Source organism: Carcharhinus amblyrhynchos, chromosome 4 (assembly GCF_965287045.1).
Source record: "Carcharhinus amblyrhynchos chromosome 4, sCarAmb.v2.hapA, whole genome shotgun sequence".
Lineage (NCBI taxonomy): Eukaryota > Metazoa > Chordata > Chondrichthyes > Carcharhiniformes > Carcharhinidae > Carcharhinus > Carcharhinus amblyrhynchos.
The window spans coordinates 19,189,198-19,207,184 of NC_137327.1; the positions used below are offsets into that span (position 1 = coordinate 19,189,198).

A 17,987-nucleotide genomic window follows, 5' to 3' on the forward strand; every position below is an offset into this window, starting at 1 on the left:
CACTGCTCTTAGCTACTCTAAATTCCTCCGCTTTTAATTTAACACTTTCCTTCACCTCCTTCGTTATCCACGGCTTATTACCTCTCCTCCTACTGTCCTTTTTGACCATCGGAATAAATTTCTGCTGAGCACCAAGAAAGATCTCCTTAAAGATCCTCCACTGCTCCTCAGCAGACCTACCTTCCAACGCGCTCCCCCAGTCCACATTCGCCAATTCTTCTCTCATCCTACCATACTCCCCTCTATTCAAACAAAGGACGCGTGTCCGGGAACCCACTTTCTCCTCCTCCATCTGCAACAGAAACTCCACCATGCAATGATCACTCTCTCCAAGAGGATCCTTCACCGCAAGGTCCCTAATTCTACCCGCCTCATTACATAGCACCAGATCCAAGATAGCTCGCTCCCTCGTCGGCTCCAACACACACTGTTCAAGGAAATTATCCCGGCAGCATTCCAAGAACTCCTCCTCGAGCCCACCTCGTCCAACATGGGTCGACCAATCAATATGCAGATTGAAATCTCCCATAACTACTGCCGTCCCATTCCTGCACGTCGCACTTATTTGCGCGTTAACAGCCCGCCCCACCTCCAGATCATTATTTGGGGGCCTATAGACGACACCCACCAGCGTCTTCCTCCCTTTGCTGTTCCTAATCTCCACCCACAACGATTCCACTTTCTGCTCTTTGGCTCCGATATCATCCCTTGCTACCACCTTGATACTATCCTTAATCAGCAGAGCTACGCCACCCCCTCTTTCCTCCTGCCTATCCTTCCTAAACACTTGATAGCCCCGTACATTCATCTCCCAGTCCCTGTCACCTTGCAGCCACGTCTCTGTAATGGCCACCAGATCGTATCCATTTGTGTCGATCTGCGCCACCAGCTTATCCACTTTATTCCGAATGCTTCGTGCATTCAGATAAAGCGCTTTCATCCCAGCCTTCACCTGGACCCTATTTGCCGTAACGCCACCAATTGGGACATCCTCGGCCTCTTCCCTTACCTGTACCCTATCCTTAACTTTAGACCTCGTAGCGTCACCTACCCTCGCACCCTCCCCCCCCCTAATTAGTTTAAAGCCCTGTCTACAGTCCTCTTTACTCGATTCGCCAACACTCTGGTCCCAGCACGGTTCAGACCCACCCCATCCCGCCCGAACAAGTCCCACCTACCCCAATACTGGTGCCAATGCCCCATAAATTCGAACCCATTCCTCCCACACCAATCCCTGAGCCACCCATTCACTTCCTTTATCCTGTCAACCCTACGCCCGTCTGCACTCAGTTCAGGCAGTAGCCCAGAGACGACCACCTTGTCGGTTCTACTTTTTAATTCCATTCCCAGCTTTTCATACTCCCTCCCCAGATCCTCAGTCCGCACTTTGCCTACGTCGCCGGCACCCACATGTACTACAACGACCGGGTTCTCACCCTCCCACTCCAGATTCCTCTGCAGCCCAGCTGCGACATCCTGTACCCGAGCACCAGGCAGACAACACACCCTTCTGTGCACTTTGTCATTGTGACAAAGGACAGTGTCAATATTCTTCACCCCACTATCTCCAATCACTACTACGTTCCTTTTCCCCTTCTCTTTGCCTATGTCCTGCTGCATCACTGTACCGTGTGCAGTTTGCTCACCAACCTCACCTGCCTCGTCCTCTTCCAGACTGGAAGCAAGAACCTCAAACCTGTTATGCAGATTAAGAGGCTGAGGCCTCCGCTCCTCACCCCCCTTCCTCCTCCCAGCAGCCCCCTTTTGTCCCTGACCCTTAGATTTAGCCAGTCTAGCAGGGGTGGATGTCACTTGCACCCCATTGACAATGGCACCCTCTCTCCCCCTGATGAGCCTCAGTGTCTGTAGCTCAGAGGCCAGCTCATCCACCTTGAGCTGGAGCTCCTCCAGCAACCTGCACTTACTACAGACATGGTCACTGGGAAGGACCCTGGGGTCCACCAGTTCCCACATCATACAGAAACCACACATCACATGCCCCTCCATTATTCACTGTAATTTTTTTATGGGGAAAAAAATTTTTTTCCTTGTTTCCTGCTGTAGTAGTTTTGAAAAAAATTTTTTTCCTTGTTTTTTCAAACAAACTCACCTGGCCTTTTTTCCTCCAAGCCCTTTTTGATATTAAGCCCTATTAACTCACTCTGCTTCCCACTCACTCCGCTGCCCGCTCAGACGCTGCCCGCTGTCTACACCAGGCCTCCTTTTAAACCTGGCGCTGATTTAAAGCAGGCTGGTCCACAAATGCCTTTTAACCACTCCTTCAGAATTCTTAAAGCAGTAAATACAATAAATAAATGCTTTAAACAGTTCTACAAAGAGTAAAGTGCTTTAAACTTATTTTAAACAGGTTTTTAACAGGTAAAATCTTAGCTCTCTCTCTCTGCTTCAGCAAACAATGGAAGGCTTCACCGTGTGGCCCCTTGATAATTAAAGCAGGCTGGTCCACAAATGCCTTTTAACCACTCCTTCAGAATTCTTAAAGCAGTAAATACAATAAATAAATGCTTTAAACAGTTCTACAAAGAGTAAAGTGCTTTAAACTTATTTTAAACAGGTTTTTAACAGGTAAAATCTTAGCTCTCTCTCTCTGCTTCAGCAAACAAAGCTAAACTGCAAAATCAATTTACTGTTCCGGATAAAACTTATACAAATACCTGTCTGATTAATAGAAAAAAAAATACAATTTGAAACTAAATCAGAAACTCTCTCTCTCTTAAAGCATGTGAACCAGAGCTGATGCCTACCTTCCCTCATCATCGTAACAAGCGAGCTGCTTCTAGTGTGGATAATCAGCAAAAACGTCTCAAAGTGTAATGCAATGTATTTGATGCCTAAGGACATCTAAGGTACAAGGTCACTTATTATCTTTCAGATGTGGGTGCTGTGTCTTTTGTCAGGCCTATTTCTACTGTGTATGTGCGTGTGTGTGTGTGTGTGTGTGTATGTATGTATGTATGTATGAGTGAGAGAAACAATTCCAAGATTGTAAGTAATACTGCCAGGTTACATCTCCTGATGCAGTCACATCTTAGTTTGGTGATTGGGTATTTTCCTCCTCTTATCTCTTAACATTTTCCCTCTAACTTAATTGTATTTACCAACTGTCCAAAAGCATTCAAGTAAATTCCTTAGTTAATAGTTAACAATACAGTTAATCATCAGGCGGGTGTTGAAGCAGTGCTCGGAAAGCTTATGATTTCAAATGAACCTGTTGGACTATAACCTGGTGTAGTGACACCTCATCATCAGAAAAAATATACATCCCAAACTGCAGTTGTCAAAAAAGTCACCTCAATTTTATAGTTTGCACAAGTTGAAGTCTGACCCACTCCTGATCTAGGTTGTAAAGAAACCTGCATTCAATGATTGCTTATTATGAAAACAAAAATCTTGGCTGATTTTTTTTGTTCATTGTAATTTTGCTATTCTTAATCCATATTTTAATTTGGTCAACTTCTATGCAAGTCTTTTTCATGCATGATAGATTGTGTACTTCTAAAAGTTTAATTTTTTTATAGTTTAACTTATTGCTGTTGCAGCATTGCAACATTCGAATAAGAAAGTGCTATAATCTAGTGTTCTGTGATCACAGCCTATTATCATGGAAACCTAAATAAATTGTCAAAAAGCTTTTTTTTCCCCTCCCCCAGCTCTCTGTTTTACACTCAGATTATTGCTCAAGAGACAAAGAAGAACGTGCTCTTCCTAATGTGCTGTATCCCATGTCGTACAAGCTGAAGTGGATGTTACGAAGCACAAACCTACCAGGAGACAACGCTCTGGCTGAAACAATGCTCAGGAGTGGCAATGATCCAGTGGCAATATTGAATTAATCAAACTGACAATTGTGTGCAATGACAGAATAACAACACTATTTAAAATGGTACAGGACAAAAAATAAAACATCAGACTACTCTCAGACGATCACTGACTGTTGTATAAAACCAACTGATGTCTTTCACAACACATTGCAGTCAGTGCAACTGATAAATTTGCACACATCTAATTGCGATACATCTCTTCCAATGTGGGTCCTTTTCTGAATTTTATTTCCTCTTTGTCAAATTTGTTTTTGACTTTGTCTGAACAAGACCATTGTTCCAAAAAAGTTTAGTTAATTTATAGTGTAAGTAGCTAATGTTATGTCATACATATTGTATATGTGGTAATGATCTTCACAATAAAAATGTGATATGCTGACAGAAATATATTGAAGTCTCAACTCCATCTGCTGTTGTTGATTTCTGATGACTTAAGAATATGCACAATAATTATCTATGTAAGTGTTAAAAATTTGAACTGATTGGAATCTATTTGGTTTGGTGTTTATTTGTGTCAACACATAACTTCCTGTATGTAGACAGCTCAGATTCAGCTTCCTATCAAAAATCAATAACAGTTCTCAACAAACCTAGTAGTGTTTCTGCTCTTAAATGCAAGACACTGCATCAAACCATGAGATACTTGGATAAGTGATCAAAGATTGGGAAATGAAGAAGTGGAGCACGGCTGTGTTTAAGGAGAGAAATTCCAACGCAATGGATGGAGTTAGCTGAAGATATGGCTGCAAATGGTGGGCTGCATGAATCAGAATTAGAACCGAGTTCTCGGAGGACTGTAGGGTTGAAATTGATAGACACAGAGAAGGGCAAGACAATGGTGGATTAGAGTCACAGAGGTTTACAGCATGGAAACAGGCCCTTTGGCTTGACTTGTCCATGCTGCCCTTTTTTTGTAAATCCCCTAAGCTCATCCCAATTGCCCGCTTTTGGCCCATATCCCGCTATACCCATCGCACCCATGTAACTAAATGCTTTTTAAAAGACAAAATTGTACCCGCCTCTACCACTGTCTCTGGCAGCCTGTTTCAACCACCCACCACCCTCTACGTGAAAAAATTGCCCCTCTGGATACTTCTGTATCTCTCTCCTCTCACAAATCTATGCCCTCTAGTTTTAGACTCCCCTACCTTTGGAACACATGGAGAATTTTAAAGTTGATGTGTTGCTTAAGCAGGAGAAAGGGATAAAGCATTGGTCAGACATCATTGGTGAACATGAATTGGTCAGAGTTACAACACAAACAGCAGAGTTTACAAAAGGTATGCATGACAGGACGCTGAGTCTGGTGGTTGCAAGTTAGTTTTAGCAGCAAGTAAGCTGTGGTTCTTCAAAAAAACTTAAAGCAGAAAGCAATTGGCTTGTCAGATTTACTCCCAGAATGTTCTGGGATTTTTTTTCCAATTTGAACATTTTCCAGGTGAAGCAAACTTTAAGATGCATACCAAACACCAGGTCAGAGATTTTGAAATTTTAGGAGCAAAATACAACTCAAGCATTTGAAAACCTCTAGCAGGCAAAGTGGGAGAAAAATAATTGGGTGATTTAATTACCATGTAACAGAATGCCTAAGTATTCAAGACTACTGACAAAAACAGCGCAAAGAACAACCCAGCACGGGAAACAGGCCCTTCGGCCCAACGAGCCCGCGCCGCTGCATCTTCCCACACCTACCCCGCCCTGCGTGTCTGCGAGTGGAACCCCTAACTTAGCCAGATTCAGGGGAGAATAGTGTCAGTTTGGTATACCAATCAGCCTAAGAACACATCTTTGGGGTGTGGGAGGAAACCGGAGCGCCCGGAGGAAACCCACGCAACCACAGGGAGAATGCGCAAACTCCCACTGACACAGGCCCAAATCCATGTATCTGCACAGCCAGCAGTGCTAGTCACTGAGCTGTTGCGGCGCCCGTCTACCGGTCCAGGATTAAGCACACACACCGACACGAAGTACTAGGCCACTCCCGGAACCTCCAAGAGCAGCCCACGCACGACCCACCGTGTGCATGCCCCTTGTTTGACAACAAGGTGGACCGCCACCCGCGGAATAAAAAGACAAAAACGTTAACATGTAAGTCTGCATTTCCGGTGTGTCCCGTGGCTCTGACCCTATTTAATACCCCCTACTATAACCCTCCATCCTTGTTTCACTCGTGTCTATCTAAGTAAACCTTAAACAAGTCCAACGTGCCTGCCTCCACCATCCTACTCGGTAGCGCGTTCCATACCCCCACGACCCTCTGCGTGAAGAACCTTCCTCTCATATCCAAATTATACTTCTCCCCCCTCACCCTTAGATCATGACCTCTCGTGATTGTACCCAATCTAGGGAGCAGCCTATCACTATTGACTCTATCTATTCCCTTCAGTATCTTATATACCTCTATCATGTCTCCCCTTAATCTCCGTCTTTCCAAGGAGAACAGTCCCAGTTTCTCTAACCTTTCCTCGTAACTCAGTCCTTCCATGCCAGGCAACCTCCTGGTAAACCTCCTCTGCACCCTCTCCAGAGTCTCCACGTCCTTCTGATAGTAAGGTGACCAGAACTGGACGCAGTACTCCAAATGCGGTCTAACCAACGTTCTGTACAACTGAAGCATTAGATGGCAGCTCCTATACTGTTTATTACATTTAAAATTCAAAGCCAAAATTCTTGCTGAGGTGGGTGTGCACCTGACTCAGAAGCACATGAAATTGCACAAACTATACAGTGCACATTGCAACATTAGGCGGTGCGGTGGCACAGTGGTTAGCACTGCTGCCTCACAGCACCAGGCACCTGGGTTCAATTCTGGCCTCGGGTGACTATTTGTGTAGAGTTTGCACATTTTCCCCAACCTCGTAAGTTTCCTTTGGATGCTCTGGTTTCCTCCCACAGTCCAAAGATGTGCGAGTTCGATGGATTGGCTATGCTAAATTGACCCTAGCGTAGGGACGTTAGGTTAGCAGGGTTACAGGAATAGGGCCTGGGTGGGATTGTGGTTAGTGCAGACTTGATGGGCCGAATGGCCTCCTGCATTGTAGGGTTTCTATGATCGTGGCACAATAGCTCAATCAATTTGCAGGCATGAAATTTAATCAACACATCTACTTTCTCAGTAGGCCAAGGCAATGTGGCACGTTTGCTATGATTCTCACTAATCTTGACAGATGCACCATAGAAAATATCCTTTCTGCATGTATCATAGCTTGATATGGCTCCTGCTCTGACCAAGATCGCAATAAATTACACAGGCTTGTGAACGTCACCCAGTCCAGCCTCCCATCCACTGACTCTGTCTATGCTTCCCGCTGCCTCGGCAAAGCAGCCAGCATAATTAAGGACCTCATGCACCCTGGCCATACTCCCACCTTCTACCATCATGAAAATGATAGAAAAATTTGAGATCACGTACCAACCAACTCAAGAACAGCTTCTTCCCTCTCATCAGACTTTTGAATGGACCTGCCAATATATTAAGCTAATCGTTCTCTACACCCTATGTCTAGTTGCACACTGTATGCTGCATCCTCTCCTTTCCTTCTCCCTTATGTACTCCATGAACAGTACGTTTTGTCTATATAGTGTGTAAGGGGCCAACTGAATGCAATTTTATGTGGCCCATCTGCTTTTACAGTAGGTGAGCAGACTTTGGTTTAGTTGGAACCTTCAGGGCAGATGAAACGCCGGCTAAAATAAAAGTTTTTAAAAAGTCTGGGGACTTAGGTTCGTGCTTGGACATGCTGCCTGGACATTCCTGCAGTGTTTCTCCATTGCATTTTGTTTTTCCAGGGTTGCAGCTCCCTGCCATAGCTCCGCAGAGGCAGTCTCCTCTGAAGAGGCACATTACAAGCACCAACCTGCCTCTTTTCCCGCCAAACACTGATCAAGAATTTTGCTCCAATGTATTACAAATTGACAGCAACTTAACAATGCATGTGTAGAAAACTGAACATTTGATCTGCATGTAACAATCCTTGGTTACCAAAATTTCAAGTGACAGGCAGAAATTGCTACCAGCAAATATGGTGTTAAACATTTATGTTAATAACTGACAAAAACAGCCATACTTTACTAACCCATTACACAAAATTACTTTATTTGTAAATGGATGAGTGCTCATTTTATTGAATAGCAACTTAGTAGTGATGCGGTTTAAAGTCGGAATTTAAATTTTGAAAATGTTACTTCCACATTTGTTACACAACAAAACATTTTTATAGCCACAATGTCCACACAAATTTATGCCACATGTACAATGAAACCTTATAGCAAAACCTCTACAAAGCTCACAGTTTGGATTTGTTTTTAATACATCTGCATATGATGGCTGCTTTAAGTCATTCGTAGAGGCTTCAGCATTTTGCAGACACGTCAAACCTTCAGCACCAAAAAATCTAAGGGAATGACCATCACACTGTTTCATATCTTTACACAGAATGGTGTGCACTGTCTGACATGTTTCACAACAGAAGTGAGCAGATTCACCATTATCAAGGCAGCCATGCAGTTCATAGTTTTTATCGTTAATCTCTTCAGGCAACACTGTTTTCGTATCTCCATCAGCGTGTGAATTACTATTGTCAGGGTTAAACTCACATCTTTCTTTAGCCTGATCTTGGGACTCAAGTGTACTGTCGTGATGGGCCACTGAATGAGCAGTGTTTGTACCAGAGACTCCAGTAATGTGCTTGCTGTAGACATCATCCTTGTATTGGTGAACAACGGCAGATTTCATTGATCTCCATGGTGGTGAAAGGATTGCATTTCTTCCATCATATTCCCTTTGAGAAGGGGAGTCTGCTTGATTCTTTTCACTAGAAACCTTTTTTGGATCCACATCAAAACTTTCCCCAGTCGAAGTAGTTTTTTTGAGATATCTTTCTCTTTGGCTTCCATCAGCAGCAGGAAGGCATCTTCTTAGTTTATTGACACAAGCGTCAATGCTTTCCATCAACTTTCTTTCCCGAAGCAACTCATCAACCAAAATTTTGTAATGCTCCAACTTTCCCACTATTTCCAACAGAATTTCACATTCAATTCTTGTAACAAAGAATTCAAAAGCCAGCCTGATTAATCCTGAAGAATGTGGTGGGTCTTCGATTTCTAGTTGGAGGTTATCCTTTAGTGTATAACCCATTTTCTTAAAAATTCTCATCAGGTCATCATTACAGATTGCAGGTTTTAGGTAGTGCACATAAGCGCCTGAAAAAGTCTGAGGAAAAGATTAAGACGTTTATTTTTCTGGAGAAGTAAGAAGTAGTATTCTCTCGAGTAGAACCCCGATTGATAAACAACCTCACCCCAATAAACATTGGAAATTAGTAGATAAAGAAAAGTGCCCAAATGTTGGGCTGGCATACTTAACACAGTAATAATCAAAGCATGCGGATGGAGAGGGGCACAATGCAGTTAATAACTAATCTTAATTTTTTGTTCAATAATGTTTTACAATATCATTTCAATCTCTCAACATGTTGCGATGTATTCTGTGCAAGACAACATACATGACATAGTAACTATGGATATTTAATAAGGAACTTACTTTTATTGTTTTGAACTCATTTCTCCATGGGTACTGAAAGAGGTTGACTGCAGCCAACTCCAACAACTCAAAAGCCCCAATCAGCAACTTTAACGTACGTGCGTAATTCACCGAATTGTGCAAAGCCTTGGAAATAGTTTCAACAAGTTCATGCCGTAGGAAGACTGCTATGTCCGCAGTATTCTTTATTAACTGCAGCCTGGCTAATCCTTTTAATTCTTCATCATGGCAGATTCCATTGTGTCCTGGATGACCACCTTCGCAAAATGTTTTATATTGTTCGTAAATAATTCTAAATCCAGTGCTCATTCTGAAAGAAAGAAATCTGATACCATTGACAGATTTTCAGTCAGTAAGAAGTCTCAACACCAGGTTAAAGATTTTCAGTCAACGGATTTATTTCCAGTAATCACTTCCGTTTGGTACTGAAGGGTGAATGTACCAAAGTTAACCAACAAGAAGACAGAAAAGCTTTCATAAAGTCTTCAGAACACACCTTTCATATGAATACCTTAATTTCTCTCTTTATGAATGGAGTGCAGCATACATTTGCAGCCTTTATTTAGTGCAAATGCTTAGATGTCAATGTAGTCTTTTTCGAATAGATTCCTCTTTTGATCTGGATAGAAAACAATAATTTTTGTTGGTGCTTGCCAACAAATGACAAATGTTAGCTTCAAGTTGATTAATTATTTCCATATTACCGCATAGCACCTATCATACTGTCACATATCATCTTTTAAAGTGCTCCTTTTCTTTGTTAGCTGACTGAAAGGAATGCATTTATATCTCTTTGCAGGAACTTGCCTAATGGCTTGTTGAATGAATATGCAGAACACTACCTTCTCCCCACCCCAAACAAGAACAGGCAATGTGACTGTACTTCAGAAATACGACTTTAAGACTGAACTAGTTCCCAGTCCAGTACATATGGCTGGTGACTTAAAGCAGTGTTTCCCATCCCGCAATGTGAAGGCCCCAAGTGTGCCGCAAAATAAGAGTCAAAATGATCCAACATTCATGTACGTAAACTAAACTAACTTTAGGCTTCAATTCCGTGTTTGGCGTGTCCATGTCCCGATGACCTTTGGGCCTCCTGTGCAGATGCTAGTTAGGAAAGGGCCATACTTGCGCGGTTTGGATGTTTTTACATTGCTCAGGCAACCCCACGTGATAAATAAATACCAAGGGCCACTGTATTTAGTCCCAAGTTAGATGATGCAGCACACTTTGTGACAAAACGACCAGTGGCATTATAGGAGACACTTTTGTGATGATCATATTTACCATCCTATTAAGCACAATTCACAGAATCTTTACTTTTTTTTTATTCCAATTCAATCAAATCAAGTCCAATTCAGAGTCTCAACGAGTTGGGACATTCCCGATCCAAGCTGACATACAGGGCTCTCACCTCCTGTCTGGGGCTTGATCTACTTGATCCAAGCTGATTGGAGTAGGCGTAGCTCCTCCTCCAAGGCTTGATCTCATCTGCATCTTAGTTAACCGGCCGAGACGCTGCTTTTAAAAATTGCTTCAAATGAAGCTGAAATGGAACCCAATGACTTCAACCAAGCCTGTTGATTATACACTTGCAGGAGAACTACTGACAGTATCAAGTCTCTAGTAAATAATTAACTTAGTGAACAAGGGTGTGAAGTACCGTCACCTACTTTACACATCTCACTGTTTAAGGATGGGCTAATTTTGTATCCATGTCAATTCTGAATATTAGATTATAAGATAAGATATTGTGAAAGGTATTTAGGAGGCAATGGCGTTGTAGTATTATATGTGGATTATTAATAATGAGACCCTGAGGAATGTTCCAGGGAACTGAGGTTTGAGTCCCACCACATCAAATGAATTGAAATAAAAAAATCTGGAATTACAAGTTCAATGAAGATCACGAATCCAATGTCGTAAAAACCCATCCAGTTTGTAAATGTCCTTTAGCGAAGGAAATCTGCCATCCTCACTTGGTCTGACTTACATGTGATCCACAGCAAGGTGGTTGACTCTTAATACACTCTGAACAAAGGCAATTAGGGATGGTCAATAAATCCAGCAATGCCCACCTCCTGTAAGTGAATTTTAAAAGCTGTTTTATTTTTCTGAGTTTGTAAAGTTTATTTTGTTTGTTCAAAATCTTGAGTCTTTATTCTTCGGCAAATATCTGAGATCTCAAACTTTGGGCCTGATTTTACTATTTTTTGTTGTTAGTGCTGAGTCTGGGCGTAATTCAGCTCTGACTTAGAAATCTGCTTTCAGGCGCCCCCATTACGCACTTAGCCCGTAAAACAAAATCGCGGGTCCCATTTGTGCTGTGGGAGGGGTTTAGTGCACCCGAAACGTTGTCTGGTGCTCTGAACTGTGCGTGTGCAGTTAGAACAAAATTTGAAAGAGCGTGCCTGTGTCAGTTCGCTCCCGGGCCACAGAAAGCAGCCCAGGATCGAAAAGTGGGAGACACAGACATCACTGTCCCCTTATCCACCCACCCTGCTACCCACACACATCGATGTCCCCCTTATCAATCCCTCCCACTACCCAGACTGATCATGACTCCCTGCCCCCTTCCCCACCCCCTCCAAAACCGATCACCCGCAGAACAGTAGCGGAGCCCCCTGCCCCCGGAGATCCATCTGACCACACCCCCCCCCCAGTGAGCAATTGGGCCTCTGCCCCCACCCACCAGAGATGCATCTTACTCACCTCACTCCTCCCTCCCCTCCGCCCCCCAGAGAACTATCTGGCCTCACTCCCCCCTGGTCTCCCGCAGAGAACGGTCTGGCCTCACTTCTCACCCCCACCCCCCCCCCCACCCCCATGTGGCCTCACTCACCCCACCCTCCCAGAGAACGATTTGGCCTCGCTTCCCACAGTAAGAAGTCTCACAACACCAGGATCAGGTCCAACAGGTTTACTTGCAGCAAACGCCACTGGCTTTCGCAACTGGCTGTTCTATCGTCAGGCGAGACATCTTACTGCGTTTACCCCAGTCCAACGCCGGCATCTCTGCATGACCACTATCGACACTCACTCTCCCCACCAGAGATACATCTGACCCGCTTCCTCCTCCCTTCCCACCAGACAACGATCGCCACCACCCCCACCCCCACCCCCCCCCGCAACCTCGCGCTGCGCCACCCCCCACCACCAGACAACGATTGGGCCTCCCTCCCCGCCTTTCCCCACCAGATACATCTGACCCATCTCCTCCTCCCTCCCCCACCCTCCCCCCAACCAGACAACAATCTGGCCTCACTCCCCTACCTCCAACCAGACTAATCGTCCTCCCTCCTCCCCCCACGCACCACTGATCTGAGTCAGAGAGCCATTGGACGCTCTGAACTCGCTCTTCAGCAGCTGGAGCGCCCGATTCAGACTCTTATTCAGCAGTTTCATTTTGGCGCGATTCCAGATCAGCGAACATGGTGGTAAAGGGGGAAATGCTGATGAAGTTGACCGGTTCGTTCATTAACTCAACTGAAATACAAGCAAGTACATTTAAATCGCTGTAGCGCCCGTTTCAGGCACGAAGCTAATTGCTGCCATTCCTGGGTTTTGGTAAAGTGGCAATCTGCGCGGACGCGGGTCCCATTCGCACTCTGGGCGGGGCTTCGCGCTCCCGAAATGATCGGACCTCCGAACTGCACACGCGCAGTTAGAAAAATATTTGAAAAAGCGCGCCCGTGTCAGGTCGCTCCCGGGCCGCAGAAAGCAGCCCAGGAGGGAAAAGCGGGAGCAACGGCCCCCACAGACATCACTGTCCCCTTATCCACCCACCCTGCTACCCACACCAAAAACAGCAATGGTAGAATAGGGCCCTATGTCTACTTTAAACAAAATGTTACTGGTTCTTAACCAGGTTCTCCCAAAACCTTGGGGGTCTGGTCCAGGACCATGACAAACACTATTCTTAACCTCTGGAGTTAGCCACATTCTGGTCACTTTATCCACAGACTTTTTTTTATTGCTCAGCAGAGTTCATATTCATTGAGAATTGTTAAATATTTCTATAAATGTTTACCATTAGTTAGTTATTTACCATCTTATCTTTTAATCTGATTTACCAATCTCCCTTAGCCAACTGACTGGCTTTAAATTTAATGATCTAGTTTCAGATTTAAGTACATCACTCTCACACTGGATGCAATCGCACTATGATCACTCATAGGATCCATACAGTGCAGAAGAAGCCCATTTGCCCCATCGACTCTGCACCGACCAGGCCCTATCCCCATAACCCCATGCACTTACCCTAGCTGGTCCCCCTAACACGAAGGGGCAATTTAGCGTGGCCAATCCCCCATACATCTCTGGACTGGGAGGAACCTGCAGGACCCTGAGGAAACCTATGCAGACACGGGGAGAATGTGCAAACTCTGCACAGACAGTGACCCAAGCCGGGAATTAAACCTGGGTCCCTGACACTGTGAGGCAGCAGTGCTAACCACTGTGCCACCATGACGTCCCACGTTTTCCCACAACCTGTGCCAGTGCACAATAGATTCATCCCTGGTTCTTTCAAGGACGTATTGTTCTTGAAAACTGTCTCAAATCCATACAGTGAAGAAGGAGGCCATTCAGCCCATTGAGCTTGCACCGACAACAAACCCACCAAGTCCCTATCCCCATAATCCCCCTGACACCAAGGGGCAATTTAGCATGGCCAATCAACCTAATCTCACACCTTTGGACTGTGGGGGAAAACCGGAGCATCCAGAGAAAACCCACGTAGATTAAGGAAGAATGCACAAACTTCACACAGTCACCCAAGGCCAGAATTGAATCCGGGTCCCTGGCGCTGGTGAGGCAGCAGTAGTGCTAACCATTGTTAGCACCGTGCCTTTCTGAAACATTTACAGGCCAGACTATCCAATTCCCAGTCTATCACAAGGTAACGGTTTCCTGTCAGAACAAATACAAGTTATTCAACCTTACTGTACACGTGGGTATGAACTAAAACCTTCAAATACATTACCAACTCGAAATCGCACCAAGTTACACGTCATCTTAAAAATCTGATCCAAGCTCCATTCCTAGAATACCTCTTTGGAATCAATTCCAACTTTCTCATTCATCTATCTAGAATGTGAACCAGTCCTCTAAGTTCTTTGCCTATTGATTTGTTCAAATTCCTTTGATAATTGCATATGTTCCTTATTCCAACAGTATAACAACTGTAAAGACCTGTCAACTATTCCTACCAATATTTTACGTCCCTGCTCATATTTCATCTCCCCCCATACTGATTCACCTGTTCTTTCAAATCCCTCTTCCCTTTTCTTTTATTAATGTCACAAGTAGGCTTACATTAACACTGCTATGAAAATCCCACACAGTCGCCTGTTTGGGTACGATGAGGGAGATTTTTTTTTAAACATGGCCAATGCACCTAACCAGCATGTCTTTCAGACTATGGGAGGAAACTGAAGTACCCAGAGCAAACCCACACAGACACGGGGAGAATGTGCAGGCTCCGCTCAGACAGTGACCCAAGCCCCTGGGCAAGACTAACAAAACAGTTCCTCTCTGCCCTCTCCCAAATCTGCTCCACATCACATGGACCTCTCGTCTCTCCTCAGATAGTCAATCCAAGGTCCCGTTACTCCAGGTACGCACCCATCTCTAGGGCTGCCTTGTCCTCAGTGCCCACCCGGTAATCACTCGCCAGCGTCCCCCCTCCCTGCTGTGTGAGTGCACCAGGCTCCAGCCCTGACAACAAACTCTCTGGTGCGCAAGATCTCAGCCATTACACACCAGTGGGTAACAAAAAACAAAATAGCAGTTGACAGCACAAACCCAACCCCATGTCATCACAGCAAAAGCTTCACGTTTCATTCACACTATTTCAATCTCCCTGGGAAAATCTGTATAGAACTCCACTCCACTACCCCCCAACAATCATCCCATCCCACCCCAACCACAGATCCCAGTTTGAGAACTACTCCCATAAAATATCTCGATGGGGTGGCCCAAGTACAGCTGGGGGCAACACTTCCATTCTGTGGCCATGACCAGTGGCACAGTGGTTAGCACCGGTGCTCACAGTGTCAGGAATCTGGGTTCGATTCCCAGCTTGGGTGACTGTGTGGAACCTGCATGTTCTCCCTGCGTGGGTTTCCTCCGGGTGCTCCGATTTCCTCCCACTGTCCACTGGTTGGGTGCACTGGCCATGCTAAATTCTCCCTCCCGGAGCATGGTGACTGGGGGATTTACACAGCAACTTCATTGCAGTGTTAATGTAAGCCTACTTGTGACAATAAAAAAAAATGCCACAAAGGCAGCTTCCATAGGCCAATCTAATCTCCGACAACGCAAGACCCATCTGTCCCCTTTCTGTGTGTGCCGTGGCTGATTAGGCACAATAAGAAGTCTCACGACACCGGGTTAAAGTCCAACAGGTTTATTTGGTAGCAGAAGCCACTAGCTTTGGAGCACTGGCTGCCCTTCCTCGGGTGAGAAGGGGCAGCCAGCGCTCTGAAAGCCACTGGCTTTTGCTACCGAATAAACATATTGGACTTTAACCTGGTGTTGTGAAACTTCTTACTGTGTTTACCCCAGTCCAATGCTGGCATCTCCACATCATGAGGAAGCATATCCGTGGGCAGGAGTTGGAACAAAACTCCTGGAAGAATGGGCTACCCAAGCCATTTGCTTGACTCTTTAGAAAGGAACCAAAAAAAAGGGGGGGTGAGTGGAGAAAGATATCCAGGCGACAAATTGCTTCATGCAAGGTTAAATCGAACACAACCGTTTGCCAGCTTTATATCACACACACACACACACACACACACACACACACACACAAGTCCTGCTATGGGCAGAGACAAGTTGGCAGCCAGAAAAAGACAAGTCAAAAGTGCTCCAAGTTTCACTTTTCCATTGCCCCCAGCTAAGTGTTCTTCTGTGGGTGATAACAAGAAGTTATTTGCAGCTGCAGGACCTTTACTCACTCTACAACGAGCAGGATGGAGAGGTCAGGTAGAAGTCTCAGGCAGCATCACCCACAGGTTACTGGGGACCTCCTGAAACAGGATCAGGTGAACGGAAGAGAAAGGGAAATAATGGAGTTGATCTCGAAACTGCCAACAGCAGCAAAAAAAAACCAATCCCTCCTCCAAACTTCCTGATTTACAATTTCCCTTTGAGAAATTTAAACCACATCTGAACATACTCGCCAATCAAGTGTTAAAAGCCCTTCCGCAAATGCACGTCTGGAGAGCTGGTAAAGGGGTCAGAACTCTCTGCTCACCTAACTCCACTCACCTGTAAAATCTCAGCACACAATGTTTGGTCTCCGACAAAAACAGTTTGCAGCCAGCTAAAGTTCGTCTACTTGCAAAGAGAAACTGCTCAGCTCACTTCCCGTTCAGCAGCATGTGATACAGACAAGTCCCTACCTCCAGAGAGACTCAGTGGTGGAAAGAATTGATTGACACTCAGCCCTGTGTTTGCTGCCCCTGTGTGTGTAATGTTGCCTGCCCAGTGTCACTGCTCAGAAGCGACTGCCAAATAATTTGCTCTTAAAAATAAAACTCTCCAAAGCTTTCTTTTCATGCGTTGTGTTTGTTTTGCAAAAGCGAGCCTGTAGTTAATTACTCAGCCACTCAGATTACAGTGCAGAAGGAGGCCATTCAGCCCATCCAATTTGCACCAATTCTGCCACAAAGCATCTTACCTAGGCCTATCATCCTTGCCTTATCCCCGTTAACCCCATTTAGCCACTAATCCACTGTAACCTACAGATCTTGGGACACTCAGAGGTAATTTAGTGTGACCAATCTGCTTAACCTGTACATCTTTGGACTGTGGGAGGAAACAGGAGTACCCGGAGGAAACCCACGCAGACACTGGAAGAATGTACAAACTCCACACAGACAGTCACCCAAGGACGGAATCAAACCTGGGTTCATGGCGCTGTGAGGCAACAGTGCTTGCCACCGTGCCAGTCCTTATGGATATAGGCCACATGCAATTCACAGAAGCAGGCTGTTTTGGTCTATGTTGGTGTGTCTGTGTATGTGTGTGCACACTTCGTATCAGCATATCTCCAGCCCTATCTGTATATCTTTCTGTGCCTTTATTCCTCAGGTACTTTATCCAGCTTCCCCTTAGCAACACCTGTGCTGCTGACTTCAAATACTCACGTGCTCAAAAGTTCCACATTCTTTCATCGAGTTGTTCAAAATGCCAAACCATGAGAGGCGGCATGGTGCTTAGCACTGCTGCCTCACAGCAACAGGGACCAGGGTTCGATTCCCGTCTTGAGTCACTGTGTGGAATCTGCATGCTCACCCACTGTCTGCATGGATTGCCTCTGGGTGCTCCGGTTTCCTCCCACAGTTTGAAGGATGTGCAAGTTACGTGCACTGGCCATGCTAAATTCTCCCTCAATGTACCTGAACAGGTGCCAGAGACTAGGGGATTTTCACAACAACTTCATTGCAGTGTTAATGTAATCCTATTTGCAACACTAAGAAATAAACTTTAAAGTTGCATTTATTTGGTGCCTCTCTTGACCTCAGGTCAGCTAGTAAATTATTTTTAAAGTCCAGTTGCTGTTCTAATGTTGAAACCGTGGCAGCCAGTGTATGCAC

The 17,987-nt window shown here is 45.0% G+C and overlaps 2 protein-coding genes across 10 annotated transcripts in view; one reads left to right on the forward strand and one right to left on the reverse strand.

The window, feature by feature from the left end:
* cdk10 (cyclin dependent kinase 10) overlaps positions 1–4,678 on the forward strand; it is a 33,015-nt gene extending 28,337 nt beyond the window's left edge. For both annotated transcript variants that reach the window (XM_080186770.1, XM_080186769.1), the window contains 2 exons: positions 2,741–2,867; positions 3,672–4,678. In XM_080186770.1, the coding sequence (XP_080042896.1) occupies positions 2,741–2,835 (95 nt within the window). In that variant the 3' untranslated portion in view covers positions 2,836–2,867; positions 3,672–4,678. The remainder of the gene's footprint in view (positions 1–2,740; positions 2,868–3,671) is intronic.
* Positions 4,679–6,549: 1,871 nt separating this feature from the next.
* spata2l (spermatogenesis associated 2-like) lies at positions 6,550–16,758 on the reverse strand. Of its 8 annotated transcripts, none has more exons than XM_080186778.1 (4): positions 16,657–16,752; positions 9,896–11,465; positions 9,385–9,709; positions 6,550–9,054 (listed from the first exon to the last, which is right to left on the reverse strand). In XM_080186778.1, the coding sequence occupies exons 3-4, from the start codon at positions 9,691–9,693 to the stop codon at positions 8,008–8,010; spliced, it is 1,356 nt and encodes a 451-aa protein (XP_080042904.1). In that variant the 5' UTR covers positions 9,694–9,709; positions 9,896–11,465; positions 16,657–16,752; the 3' UTR covers positions 6,550–8,007. The 8 variants fall into 8 exon arrangements, with proteins under 8 accessions (XP_080042904.1, XP_080042903.1, XP_080042905.1 ...); XM_080186777.1 differs by having other exon boundaries at positions 9,881–11,465; XM_080186774.1 differs by having other exon boundaries at positions 6,551–9,054; positions 9,385–10,003; positions 11,378–11,465.
* Positions 16,759–17,987: the final 1,229 nt, after the last annotated feature.